General features: G+C 41.7%; 1 protein-coding gene across 1 annotated transcript in view; it reads right to left on the bottom strand.

Annotated features, from left to right (window-relative positions):
* Positions 1-13,019, bottom strand: part of SLC16A10 (solute carrier family 16 member 10) — a 112,141-nt gene extending 99,122 nt beyond the window's left edge. The window contains exon 1 of the mRNA XM_042939613.1: positions 12,600-13,019. Coding sequence (XP_042795547.1) covers positions 12,600-12,933 — 334 coding nt within the window. The 5' untranslated portion in view covers positions 12,934-13,019. The remainder of the gene's footprint in view (positions 1-12,599) is intronic.
* Positions 13,020-14,217: the final 1,198 nt, after the last annotated feature.

Here is a 14,217-nt window from a genome sequence, read left to right as displayed (position 1 = left end):
GCATTGAGGAGGGCACTTGTTGTGATGAGCACTAGGTATTGTATGGAAACCAATTTGACAATAAATTATATTGTCAAAATATATACATATTCATTATATATATATATATATATATATATATATATATATATATATATATATATATATAAAGTATTAAGACATAGACTCCAGACATAGGCATCATCTCTGCTTCCATGTCACAGTCTACACCCATCATTTGCTAAAGTTCCCTCAGTCTATCCTTTAAAATGTTTCTCATCGGTCCCTTCCTTCCCATTTCAACAACTGTGGCCTCAAATCTCACCCAGCTCTCAGCCAACAATTTTGTAATTGGCGTTCCTCCTAAGTATTTCCCTCTGCAACCCAGTCACATCTTTTTAAGGCACACTTCAGACACCTTCAATATCTCCCCATTGCTTATTATCCAAACTTCTTAACCTGGCATTCAAACATTCTGTTCCCCAGCTCCCTCATTCTTTTCCAGCCTTATCTTCTGCGACTTTCCTTACATATATACCCTGGCCCTAGGCAAACCAAACACCTTGCATTCACTTAATAAGTCCAGTGTGTACTCAGGTATAAAGAGCCTGGGTCCTAATGCAAGAGACTTAAGTTCAAATGCAGCCCCACTGCTCACTAGCCTTAGCTGCCCATCTAAAGCAGGACAATCATAATAGCAGTTATATCATATGATTACTGGATAGATAAAACAAGATAAAATATAGACTAAAGCACAAAAAAAATCCCTTATTAGGCTGCCTCCTAGCCCTTGCCTAGGCCTTGCACTCCACCTGAAACACCTTTTTCTGCTATATCTGCTGAGGAAAAGTCTACCAATACTTTAAAGCCTAACTCAAAAGCTATCGCCATGAAGCCTTCCCTGATCAGCTCAGTTAGAAAACATTTTGCCTTCCTTTAAAATCCTAGATCTTATGTATACTGCACTCAAATAAGTGTAGCATATTGCATTAGAGTTATTTATGTACATGGCATTTTGCTTCAAGAAGTCAAATTTGTTTGTTTCTTGCATGACCCCTAGTACATGGTTTGTATTCAATAAAGGATTTCTAGATCTTTTTAAAACTAAAAGCAAAACAACAACAACAACAACTGTAACACACATACACCCAAATTAATTAATTAAAGCTATCTTTAACCAAACTGGCTGGGTCTGGAGAAGGTTGAGGCAAGACGATAGCACAGAGAAGGAGACAGGGCTGCTCATGCAGACTTGATCCTCTGAAGGATTAGGTGCCACCTGGAAGAGTCAGGAAGTACTTCTGGCCAAGTCTCCAGATGGTTAGTTTCCATCCCCACTTCTAATCCCATAGAAGGCCCTGATCAACACCTGTGCTGAGAAAAGATGAATGGGAACAAGGGTGTGCCCCACCTAGCAAGGTGTGTCAGGTGAGACTAAAAACGAGAATAATCTCAGGACTTCCTAGCATTCCCACCTATGGTAACAAAGTTTTACTCTAAGATATTTACTGCTATATGCCCCCTTGTATTTCCAGATATTACATATAACTGCCAAACCATGTTGCTGCTTCTAAAGAGCTCAAAAACTGGGAAAACACATAGCCCTAAAAGCAATGAAATATAATCTAAAGCTGCTTTTTAAAAATAGCATTGGCACTTATCGAATTAGCAAATATTAATAAAAATAAAACACTGGTAGGATTTTCAGGTAACCAATATATTGCTAGTACACAGTAACCTGGCTCAAGTTCTCTAAAGAACGACCTGGCAATGTGTAACAAGTGTTATAAAGTTGGTCATACCCTTTGAACCAGTAATCTTACTTTTACATATACCCTAAGGAAGCAATCCACAGGAGAAAAAACAATTTGTTCAATGATGTATATAGATATGATACTTATACTGCATAGCACTGCCTACAATTCAAACATCCAGTCAAAGGGGCTGGTTAGTAATCTAGGATAGACCAGTACAGCAGAAGAACACGCTTACTGAAAACCTTAAGTAGGTACACTATGTGATACAGAAAAATGTACCTTAAAAAGAATGTTTACTGAGAAACCAAAAACAGAAGTAAATATTTTTTAATGTTTATTTAATTTTGAGAGAGAGAGACACAGAGCATGAGCAAGAGAGACAGGCAGAGAGAGAGGCAGACACAGAATCCAAAGCAGCTTCCAGGCTCTGAGCTGTCAGCACAGAGCTGGACAGGGGACTTGAACTCATGAACCGTGAGATCATGACCAAAGCAGAAGTCGATCACCCAACCGACTGAGCCACCTAGGTGCCCCAACAAAAGTAAATATTTACATGTAAATCTACAATTCCGTATTGGCAATTCTGAAATCCCAAACCCAAAGTTTTTTGTATGATGATATCAACACTCACTTGGAAGCAAAATATAACCTGGGGGGCGCCTGGGTGGCTCAGTTGGTTAAGCGTCCGATTCATCTAGGTCATGATCTCCCAGTTCGTGAGTTCAAGCCCCACATCAGGTTCTGTGCTGACAGCTCAGAGCCTGGATCCTGCCTTGGATTCTGTTGTCTCCCTCTCTCTCTGCCCCTCCGCCATTCATGCTCTGTCTCTCTCTGTCTCAAAAATAAATAAACACTAAAAGAAAACTTAAAAAAAAAAAAAAACTGAACTGACATGAAACTATGGCCTTTATTTGTCCCATTTGCTCTGAATACTCATAGATTTTGCTGCAGAACTATCAAGGTATCTGACTATGGGGCCCTGCCTCAAACCCCCCTGTAGGGATTGTGGCTCCATACTAATGACATCTATACACATGTAAGAACACTGGTATATATGCATCCATTATAAATTTGAAGAGTTAACATTTAGTATTCATTGGCTTTCCATTTCCAGACTATTCCATAATTAACATTTTTCTCTTGAGTAGGAGACAAAACATAACACCTAAAACTAAAATTCCACACATATAGGGGCGCCTGGGTGGCTCAGCTGGTTAAGCAGCAGGCTCTTGGTTTCGGCTCAGGTCATGATCTCACAGTTTGTGAGTTCAAGCCTCTTGTGGGGCTCCTCACTGGCAGTACAGAGCCTGCTTAGGATTCCCTCTACTCCCTCTCTCTCTGCCCCTCCCCTGCTTACTCTCTCACTCACTCTCAAAATGAATAAATAAGCTTAAAAAAAAAAAAACAAAAAAAAAAACAGGGACACCTGGGTAGCTCAGTCCAGCTTTGGTCAAGGCCATGATTTCATGGTTCATGAGTTTGAGCCCCACGTCAGGCTCTGTGCTGACAGCTCAGATCCTGGAGCCTGCTTCAGATTCTGTGTCTCCCTCTCTCTCTCTGTCCCTCCCCTGCTCATGTTCTCTCTCTCTCAAAACTAAATAAAAACATTTTAAAAAATCAAAAATTAAAAAAGAAACCCTCATACATCTATCATTTATTCCTATAGAACATCTTATTCTTAGGGCAAGTTTACTACTATAGTCATGAAAGTTAGTATTTCTAATGCTAATGGTGAATTATTTTTAATATTAATATTTTTATTATTATAAAAGTAATACTTATTCAACATGGAAAACTTAGAGGCCACAGATAAACTAATAGAAAGTAAGAAATCCAAAATCCTGGCACTGAGGGAGAAGTATGAAGTTAAGGATATTGCTGCCAAAGTTTGAGTGTTGCATTAATATAGAGCAACAATGGCAACTTTCTGCCCCCGACTGCACTAAAACATCAATTAACTTTGTGGAATGTCGTTTAAACAACTATTGACAAATGTGAATCCTTTGAGATGCTGCCATTTGAAAAAATGGAACATGAAGTCAAAACTAATAAAAAGGATAATTAAGCAAGATGAAAAGGTTTTTACTATTAAAAGGCCACCAGACTAACCCACTCGACTTGGCATTAATACCAATCTACCCAGAAGAGTCAAGAAATACCTCCATTTAATGAATAGTGGTTTACTGCTTTTATAAAGCATATCAGAGAATTGGTTTTGAATCCAGTCTAAGTTTGTCACAAGAATAAATTTTGACTTTCTGAATACACACAGAACACTGCTGATGCAATTTACTTTAGCAAAGGAAAAAAAAAAAGTAATAGCTGAACAGCATACCAATGCATAAACTCTAGTCAGTGATTCTCTTCCTTATGGGGGAGCAGTGTTTCTGGCCAACTTTGTTCCCTCTTGATAAACACAGAAGTCTCATAATCCTTGATGCACACCTCTAAGGGTAGTTTACCTTTTGAATGAGTAGCCATAATATTCAAAAGATAAAGCCATGCTTCTGTATTTATCCACCAGCTAAGATTTTGTCACTTTTGGTTGTATTATGGAAATAATTAGATTCTTTTGTTTTTCGCATACAGAATTATAATCTTGACTATCCTTTTGTAAATTAAATGTGCTTCTCTGGAACTTCTGATATGCTCCTCGTGGTGGGGGGGGGGGGGGGTGTGGATCTGGGCTGCCTTCTCAGACTCATATATCTTTCCAGAATTAACTTAAGCAGAAACACTGCTTTGGTCCATATACATTATTTCACATCTGTATTTCATATGTATCCCCATAATTAAAAATTATTGAAATGAAAAAATACTTGCAACTTGGAAATAAGGCATGTCATTGTCTTAGTTCTTTTAGCTCTGGTTCCTATATTCAAGGTAGGGAATTATTTCTGCTGTTAATGAAGATACCTTAGCATTACTTTAGCATTTGGTACATGTACATGTACATCTGAAAGCACTGCTTTCCTCCATAACTACAGTCTCAGAAGAACTGGCTATGGTGTGGTGGGTTTGTATAGCTCCCAGGAGTGCTGGAGTTGCTCATTCTGAATCACTGCCAATAAAAACACCATCGTTCATGGGTGGCACCAGGCTAGGCTAATGCTCAGAGCCATGGTGAGCCAACTTTTCAAGTAGTGTTTGGGGTTTGGTTTGTTTTTGTCAAGGTTTGTTTGTTTAATCTGAATATGAGATCAGATCTCTAATTGGATTGTAATAACTCTAAATAGAATTCTATTCCAAAAGCAACTTCCCAGGATTTCTGATATCTTGGGTACAAGACACTATTAAAGTTCTAGAGAATATATAGGGAAATAAGCAGAAAATAGTTTCAAGGAAGAAAATAGGCAAGGTTCTACATTTCAGGACAACTTTAACATAAGCACAAATTTTTACACAGCTGAAAAGATGCTCTTAAATTCAACTTGAAAATATAAACACTGATATCATGTGCCCCAACCCAAAACTGTGCAAGTTAAAACTTTCTTATCTGTGAATGGAGGTAACAGCACGCTACAAGGCTACTCTAAAAAAATAATGTTAATGTGTATGAAAGCTCTTTATTTATGATAAAGGACTGTGCAAATTATCACTTAAATATGGATTCTCTTTAAAATACCATTCACAGAATGCTAGATTAGAATAGACTGCAATTACATTCTCGGTCTTCCACTTTAAGTCTTTTTTAAGAATAATCTCTATCCTCAACATGGGGCTCAAACTCACCACCCAGAGATCCTCCTCCCCCTCCCCTTCCCTTCCCATACTCTACTGACTGAGCCAGCCAGGCACCTGCTCTGTCTTCCACTTTAAATTTAATTCCTAACTCATTTGAATTCATGTTACTCCCAAAACATTCCAATTGCATCAAAAATGTAACAACACTTGCATAAAATCATTGTTTTCTCCCATGGTTGTGACAAAAGGAATAAAATGGCTAACCATTTCATCAGAATCTTACAAGGACTAACAACTACATTGAAGAGAGGAGAGGCACACATAAAGGCATAGAGGCAAAAGATAGCAGGATAAATTTTGAAAAGCACAAGGCTTTCAGCTTGGCCAAAACACAAAGAACAAGAAGGAACAGAGGTGAGAGACAAGGCTAACGGGTCAGGCAAGGGCCAGAACTTGAAGTCCTTTGGTGTATGGAGCTCAACGTTTTCCTAGAAGTAATGAGTTTCACTGCAGGCTTTTAAACAGAAAAATGATATGGCCCTAAGTTTTAGAGAAGTCACTCAAGTGTATAACTGAGGACAGGTGGACCAGTTAAAGCATTATGACAATAATTGAGGCCAAAATTAATGAAGGCATGAATTAAGACAGTACTAAAGGAAAAGAAGGGGATTGATTTATGAGACATTAAGGAGGTCAATGCAAAAGGACTGTGTCTGATTTAACAAAATAGGAAAGGAAAAGGCAGAAATAAGAAATTAAGATGAATTCCAGGTTTCTGACTCAAGCAACCAGAGGCGTCATGCACGGAGAATTCAGAAGGAAGGATATGTCTATTTGCAAGTGGGCTATTCTTTTTGGTGGAGATATATATATATATATATATATAATATGGGGTGGCTAAAAAATGAGTTCATTTTAGTTGAGTATGATATACCTGTGTATCCACATGGAACTGTCCCAATATAATGAATACGGGTCAGGAACAGATTAAAGAAATTTGGAAATAACAACCCCAAGATAGTGCCTGGAGCCATAGGGTGTATGAGACACACAGGAAGGTAGGAAAAGTGAAGTACATGGCCTAGGATGAAGCCTCAAGGAACTGCAACACAGATTCAACAAGAACCCATCCAAAAGATATAGCAAATCACATCAGGAGCACAGAGTATAATTTATTCAAAAAGATATCTCAAAACCCCTCCTGACATAATTCTGGTATCCATTTATTTTTGATTGATTTTGTTCTTTGAGCAGTTAATTTTTTTTTTTAAGTTTACTTATTTTGAGAGAGAAAGAGAGAGTGTGCGCACAAGTTGGGGCGGGGGGGGGGGGGATGGTGGGCGTGGCGGGGACGGCGGGGGGGGGGGGGGGGGGGGTGGCTCAAACTCACAAACCCTGAGATATCATGACCTGACCTGAAGTCAGTCGCTTAACTGACTGAGCCACCCGGGTGCCTGGAAAACTTTTTTTTTTTTTTAAACCTTCAGGAACATGAACTGACTTGAAGTTTGAGAGGTGCTAGTAGGATTATACTGAAAGATCTAACAAGATGTATTGCTCCTTAAGTGCTATTGAAAATCCTACTTTGTGATTTTTAACTGTCTAAAGAGTGATCTACCTCCACACAGAGAAGGCAGAGTTGCATTAAAGATTGTAGACAAAGAGCCTCCCTTTTGGAACCTTTTTAATAATCTACTTCTCTTTAAAACTACTGAATTTTTAATACCTTGATTTCTACTTTAAATATCCAAGAAAGGAGGATAATGCGCCGTGTTTCCCAAACTTGTTTAACCACAGACCTCCACTTTGAAGAAGGTTATTAAAGAACACATTTTGGGAATTACTGAAAGAAGCCTCTGGAATTCCCAAAGAAGCCTTCAGAATTTACTTGACCAAGCCTCTGGACCACAAAGATATCCTATCTCCAAAAGAATATCATTAACTACTCTGAATACTGATTCTGAAAACATACTTGTTTTAAATAAATATATTTAAAAAGTGAATATGCCATTAAAATATTTCTTTCTCCAGGGGCGCCTGGGTGGCGCAGTCGGTTGAGCGTCCGACTTCAGCCAGGTCACGATCTCACGGTCCGTGAGTTCGAGCCCCGCGTCGGGCTCTGGGCTGATGGCTCAGAGCCTGGAGCCTGTTTCCAATTCTGTGTCTCCCTCTTTCTCTGTCCCTCCCCCGTTCATGCTCTGTCTCTCTCTGTCCCAAAAATAAATAAACGTTGAAAAAAAAAATTAAAAAAAAAAAAAAAAAATATTTCTTTCTCCAGGAAGAAAGCAGGGAAGTAAACTAGATTAATACCCTCGTAAGATCCCAGAGTGTCCACAGCACTGCGTCTGAAAAGTACCCTTGACTCTTTATCAATTCCATGAAGGAACCAAAAATGGGTTTTCCAATATCCAGCCAAGTAGTGATTTCTAAGGGAAAATAATGTTCCAGTTAGTGGTAGTAATTATTTTCGTGTTCCCAAAAGCATCAGATTTGCCTGTGCACATGTGAACCAGTAAAAGTTCAACTGAAAAGAGACCACTCGAGCCCAGCTTGTTTCCTCTGATGCAGCAGGAGGTGTGAGGCAGACCTCTGAGTACCATGTCATCAGCAGCCAGGGTAACACAGTGGGGCTGGGATACACTCAACACTTTCCATTAGTTCTACTGCCTAACTTGCAGTTCAGCTTGCTTGCCCTTTCCAAAGTCTCAAATTAATAAAGTAAGATTTATTACCATAGAGAAAGAGGCCATCAAATGCCTTTCTCAGCCCTCACCATTCACTGGAATTCCCTTAGAATTTCAGCTTTTTAAAATAAGATTGAGCACGGATATATTGCAAATGCCTCAGGGAAGTATTGTTTACTCATTTGTATCCCACAGAAGACCAAAAAATCCTTGGGAACAGCTGACCTTGTTTCTCTCAATTACCATCTCTAGTGCCCAGCACAGAGTGTCAGAAACTTGATAAACAGTTGAAGAATGAATAAGGAGTAACACGAAGATGTATAAACTAACCTATATCTTCGTGTGAATGAATTTCTTCAGGGCCTTTCCTGAGAAATTTTGGGTGGATCATCAGTTGTATCGGAAGAGGTTTTTTGGTTGGTTTTTTTGTTGTTGGTTTTTTTTGTTTTGTTTTTGTTTTGCATAGGAAGAGTTAAGATAGCCTGAAAAGAAGTAAGCCTGAGAAAGGCTCCTTTTCAGTTCTGTCTGGAAATATCATCCTACCGTGGATCAATCTAAAGGAACATGGTTCTTCAAAGGAAACCCCAGATTTTTGCTTAAATGCCATATGAAATTATCTTGTTTCTCCATAGAAGTCCCTCTACAAAAATCTATTTCAATGAGACATTAACAATTGGCAATCGTTTATTGATAGCAAAGTAAGATCAAGAAACAGGCACCCTAATCTTTCAGACTTTTTAAGCCTTTTCTTTATTTTGAAAGAGACAGAGAGTGAGAAATTGCTCCAGTGCACACACAGGAGAGGGGTAGAGACAGACAGAATCCCAAGCAGACCCTGTGCTGTCAGCAAGGAGCCTGACTTGGGGCTCCAACTCACAAACTGTGAGATCATGACCTTTCAGACTTCTTTTCCAACCCTAGAATGCCTGGAATAGTGCTCAATTAATGCTTGAATTGATATACAACATAAAGAATACTGAATTAGCAGGGGCGCCTGGGTGGCTCAGTCAGTTAAGCGTCTGACTTCTGCTCAGATCATAATCTCATGGTTCACAAGTTCAAGCCCTGAATCGGGCTCTGTGCTGACAGCTCAGAGCCTGCTTCATTCAGATCTTGTGTCTCCCATTCTCTCTCTCTCTGCCCCTCCCTTGCTTGCATTCTCTCTCTCTCTCTCTCTCTCTCTCAAAAATAAATAAACGTTGGGGTGCCTGGGTGGCTCAGTAAGTTAAGCATCCAACTTCGACTCAGGTCACGATCTCGCACTCTGTGAGTTCAAGCCCGCATCGGGCCCTGTGCTGATGGCTCAAAGCCTGGAGCCTGCTTCAGATTCTGTGTCTCCCCTCTCTCTGCCCCTCCCCCCACCATGCTCTGTCTCTCTCACTCTCAAAAATGAGTAAATGTTTAAAAAAAAATTTTTAATAAATAAATAAATGTTTAAAAAAATTTTAAGAACACTGAATTAGCAAAAGTTATCTACTCAATGCAATATGATCAATCATTAAAAACCCCATTTCTAGAGACATAAGCCTGAGGCTGAATCCTGGCTCCACTGCTTACTTAAACTCTGTAAGCCTGAGTTTCCACATCTGAAAAGAAAGATGTTTAAGCCAATATCCTGGACTTGTTGTAATGTTTAAATAGGAATGCAGGCACTGGGCCTGGCACATAGGTAGTTCTCAAGAAAAGTGAACTATCATTTAGAAACCTCAATTTGCATTCCATCACTACCTCCCTATGTGCCCTAGGGCTCATCACTATGAAGAAACCAATGAAAACATGGAGACAGAATTAAATGCTCTCTAATGCTGAGATTATCAATCATGAATAACAGTAATAAAAAATGGACCAAAAGTTTGAAAAATAAAAGCCTTAAACAATTCAGATATTTTTTGTATTGTACTTGAAGCTTGCATCTGTTTGATCACAGATGACTCAGCATTAGAATATCAAAATAAAGAAGCCTGAACAGTCAAACTTCAGGTATTCTCAAATACTTTAATACCTGCTGTGAAGGATGGACTATGAAACACCTGCGTGTGTGTGTGTGTGTGTGTGTGTGTGTGTGTGTGTGTGTGTTGGGCTGGCACAGGGGGTGGGTAGGTCTCAGTAGTAACTGGCTTAAAGAGTATCTTGTTACCATTTTTTCACAGATGAGGTTAAATCTTTGTTCTTCCTTAGACCTTAAATTGTATCAGTTATCAGCTCTGTATCACATAGTATCCAAGTAAAGATTCAATGTAGCTGCTATGTCATACAGGGCCATTACAAGTATATAGGCGGGCACCCAGAGCACAGGCTAGTTTTCAGGCACCACTTACCCTGAGTTGTGCACCTTTGTGCAAGGGCACAACCATACATGGGAGTCATGTGCAGAAGTAAAAAGATTTTCAGTATTTAGCTGGCATATTTGGATAACTATTTATACAATATACACCCACATATACACAAACATGACTGAAAATCGTCAAGGATTCAACTGAGTAAATGGAGAAGGATATTCATCAAAACTGAAAATAGCTTCAAAAAGCTCAAGAGAGCAGGTTCCTGTCCCCTCTGTCCCCCCTCAGGTGGCCTGTGTTGGAACATTGTAGCCAACAGGAACTTTGGGGATGGAAGATAGGTCAAGGCTGCGACACAGTAAAACTCTGGCCCTCCTATGGTTTTTCCCCCATAGTTGCTCACTCACACACTCTCACTCTCATAAAATGAAGGAGAAAAAATCCACAGATAGAAAGGACCTACTCACCTGAGTTGGCAGAAACACTGGTAAACAAAAGACTTTTGTCTTGCTATCTTGACTGCATTAAAAATCTGTAATCCTAGTCAAGAATATGCTAAATGCTAAAGGAACCAGTCTTAAAATGTTGACTCTACCAATTCCATCTGCCTCCTTGAGCTTCTCCCTACCAGATACCCATGCTCATATAAAAAACAATTTTTTTTGTTCAATATTGCACATGCATATCAATCCTGCTAGACTTTCAACAGTTGCCTTCCATAAAAATAAGTATAGGATATTACATTAGCCTAATACTAGCCCTGTGACCTGCGTAACACAGTAGTTCAAGAGCTACTGTTTAAGGAACAGAAATTCCAGATTAAATATGGTACATTATCACATATGCAAAGAGAATATTCATTGCAGCATTATTTATATTAAGTTTGGAAGTAATCTAAACGTTTATTAAAGGGAGAATGCATTAGTAAAGTATAATATATTCATACAATGGAAAACCTGGAGCTAAAATGTAAAGAATTTAAGCTACCAGTTCAAGTTGAGATATTATGTGGATAAATTGCAAACAATGCAGAGTAGAAGAAAAGCACACTCCAGAATGATACATACAGTATAATAGTATTTATAAAAGGTTTTAAAACTCCCAACATTACCTCTGCCTTAGAATTTGTTAGAACAGTCTCTTGCATGTTCTTTGCATGCACACTAAAGTCCTAAGGAACAGTCACTCTAAAAATAGAAAATTAAGGTTTAAAAAAAAGACTATTAATCATATAAAGTTCCTCAAATGGCAGGGAGGAGCCTTATTTAGTCATGGAAATCCCTTAGCCCTTTAAGTCATAAGATGTGTGTTCTATCTCCATTCTGCTACTCACGAAGACACTATTTTACCAAGCTTCAGTTTTCTTTCCTAAATAAGGCTGATAACACCTGCCTTGCAGGTTGAAGTACAATAATGTATGTAACAGAGTTATATACAAAAGGTCTTGGACTTGTTTTTTGCCTGTCAAGAGATCACATTATAAGTCTCTACAGGGAAAAAAAATGTTGAGTCTGCACTTTCTCATCTAGTCTAGTATATGGTTAAATATGACAACACAACAGGAAAGGGCAACCCTTCACCTTCCTCCTCCCGGTCCCTGATCTGGCTGCCTCCTATGCTTTCTATATTTAGCACACAGTGCCCCCCCACCCCCCACCCCCACAAAACAAGCAAACAAACAAACAAACCACGAAACCAGGGCTCTTGGCAGAGCTCCCTTGGGGGAACTCCCCTTGACCTTGGAATAAATCTCTTTAATCTCGCCAACCCTGCCTCCCCTCAGCATACACGCCCCTCTGCAGCCCCGGAGGCACATGAACGAAAACCCAACGGTCACGGTCTCATAAGAGACTGCAAAAATCACAGTGCGGTGTCGTTGGGTTTGGAAGGTTGTTTGCTCTCGACAATTAAGAGGAAAGTATACGTAGACTCTTAAACCCTACTCTTGCTTATTGGGAAATAAGTTCTGCGGCTTGTTTCCAAACACACTGTGCCCAAATCTGTATTCACTACAAAGCCAGGCACACCGAGGCCCCTGGAGCGACAGGCTGCATTTGCGATGGGACAGACCCACCTCTCTCACGCTCTCCCACACACAGGGACCCACCGAGGCGCACAAGCCGGCGCGGGCACACTCCTCACGCGGGATGCGCTCAGGGGCCCCATGCCCGTTCTCCCCCTACCCCGGGCTGGCCCCGGCCGGCTCCGCGCCTCACCTGTCTTGAAGACCATCTTGTCATCGTCCGTGGACCCAAAGGTCTTCAGCATGGACACGAAGAGCACCCCGCAGGCGTTCTGGATGCCGAACACCGACCCGTTGCACCACATGGCCGCCAGCATCACCAGCCAGCCCCAGCCGCCCTCGGGAGGCTGAGGGGGCTCAGCGCCCGCCGGTCCCGCCAGCTCTACCTCCACCTTCTCGACGACCGCCTCGGGGCCGTCCGAGGGTCTCGGGCCCGGCAGCGGAGCTGCCCCGGTGGGCGCGGGGCCCGGCGGCTGCGCCTCGCTCGTCCCCCGCGCGGCGGCGGGCTCCTCGGGGAAGGGCACCATGGCCCGAGGCGGCCCCCTCGGGAGCCAGGGGAGCGCGAGGGGTGCGAGTTCCCGGCGGGCTCACGGAGGAGCCGCCGAGCGCCCGGCCAGCGGGCTGGTGAGGCCGAGGAGAGGGCGGTGGAGCCCCGGTGGGACGGCGGCGCAGGGCACGGAGGCTGCCGCGAGGAGGAAGGCGGAGGCGAGCCGGCACCCCAGAGCACAGCACTCAGGCCTCCAGCCCACAGCCCCGCACCCCCTACTGCGTCGGGGGCCGGCCGGCCGGCTCTTAAAGACGCCCCCCGCCCCGCAGGCTGGGGGCGTGGCCGGCGCGGGACGTACCCCAGACTCTCCAGATGATTGGGCTTCGGTAGATCGGAGGCGGGGCCCCCCGCCTAGCTGAGCCCGGAGCCAGGTGTCCGCGGGTGGCGGTCTGTGCGCGCGCGCCTGCGGCAAGGCCTCCTCCAACCTAGTTGGGGGGTCACGGATGTGTGGGTTACCTCGTCTCCAAGTATTAAAGGAAGGGGCGCGAATCTTCCTAAGTACAGTCTGGGTGTGTCATCACAAAGCAGTATGAGATCTTTAGCCTCAGCTGACAGCGTCACAACCAAACTAACATTGTCTCTTTGCTTTGTTTCTGTTTTGCTTTTTGACATGCACCTCTTATTACTAACCATAATATTTGGGGTACATAATGCCCCCTGCTTACTTAAAAGAAAGTCAGAAGTATAAGGGGCCTTATGTAATCGTTTCATTTCTCCTGCTTTCATATACAATTTCCTATAAATACTTGGCACATTAAAATGCCCATTTTGTAAGACACTGTAATACCAAAGCCTTCCAGTAACATTTTTGACAGACAGCTGGAAAACATTACATTTAAACTACAGCACAGTTATTTGCACTTTAAACAAAAACTAGCACCTATATTCAACTCCCTGAAGCATGTAGCAACAACAATATATGTGAAAGAAAGGAAGAATAGCCATGAAATTGAGCCCAGTTAAATGTGTCAGTTACTCAGGTTCTTCGCTTCAAAGTCAAAATATACTAGTTATTTTATGGGCTCATCACTGCAATGGAGGACACAGATGAGTGTGATTGGTCTCACTTCTTCTTCTGCCCATTAATAAACTACCCAGGAAAAAGTCCTGGGATAAAACAGGAGGCTCAGATGGTGAGTATTATAATACATAGACAACAAAGAGAAGTAGGATGGAACAATAAAATTCTCTTCAAAACACTACAGAAGAGCTTCTACAGCAAGATGCCTTGGAGCTGAGCCCTGAATCAAATAGGGAAATTGAG

The sequence above is a fragment of the Panthera leo genome, chromosome B2 (assembly GCF_018350215.1).
Source record: "Panthera leo isolate Ple1 chromosome B2, P.leo_Ple1_pat1.1, whole genome shotgun sequence".
Lineage (NCBI taxonomy): Eukaryota > Metazoa > Chordata > Mammalia > Carnivora > Felidae > Panthera > Panthera leo.
Note: the sequence above shows the minus strand (reverse complement) of the source record. Positions and strands in the feature narration are given on the sequence as shown.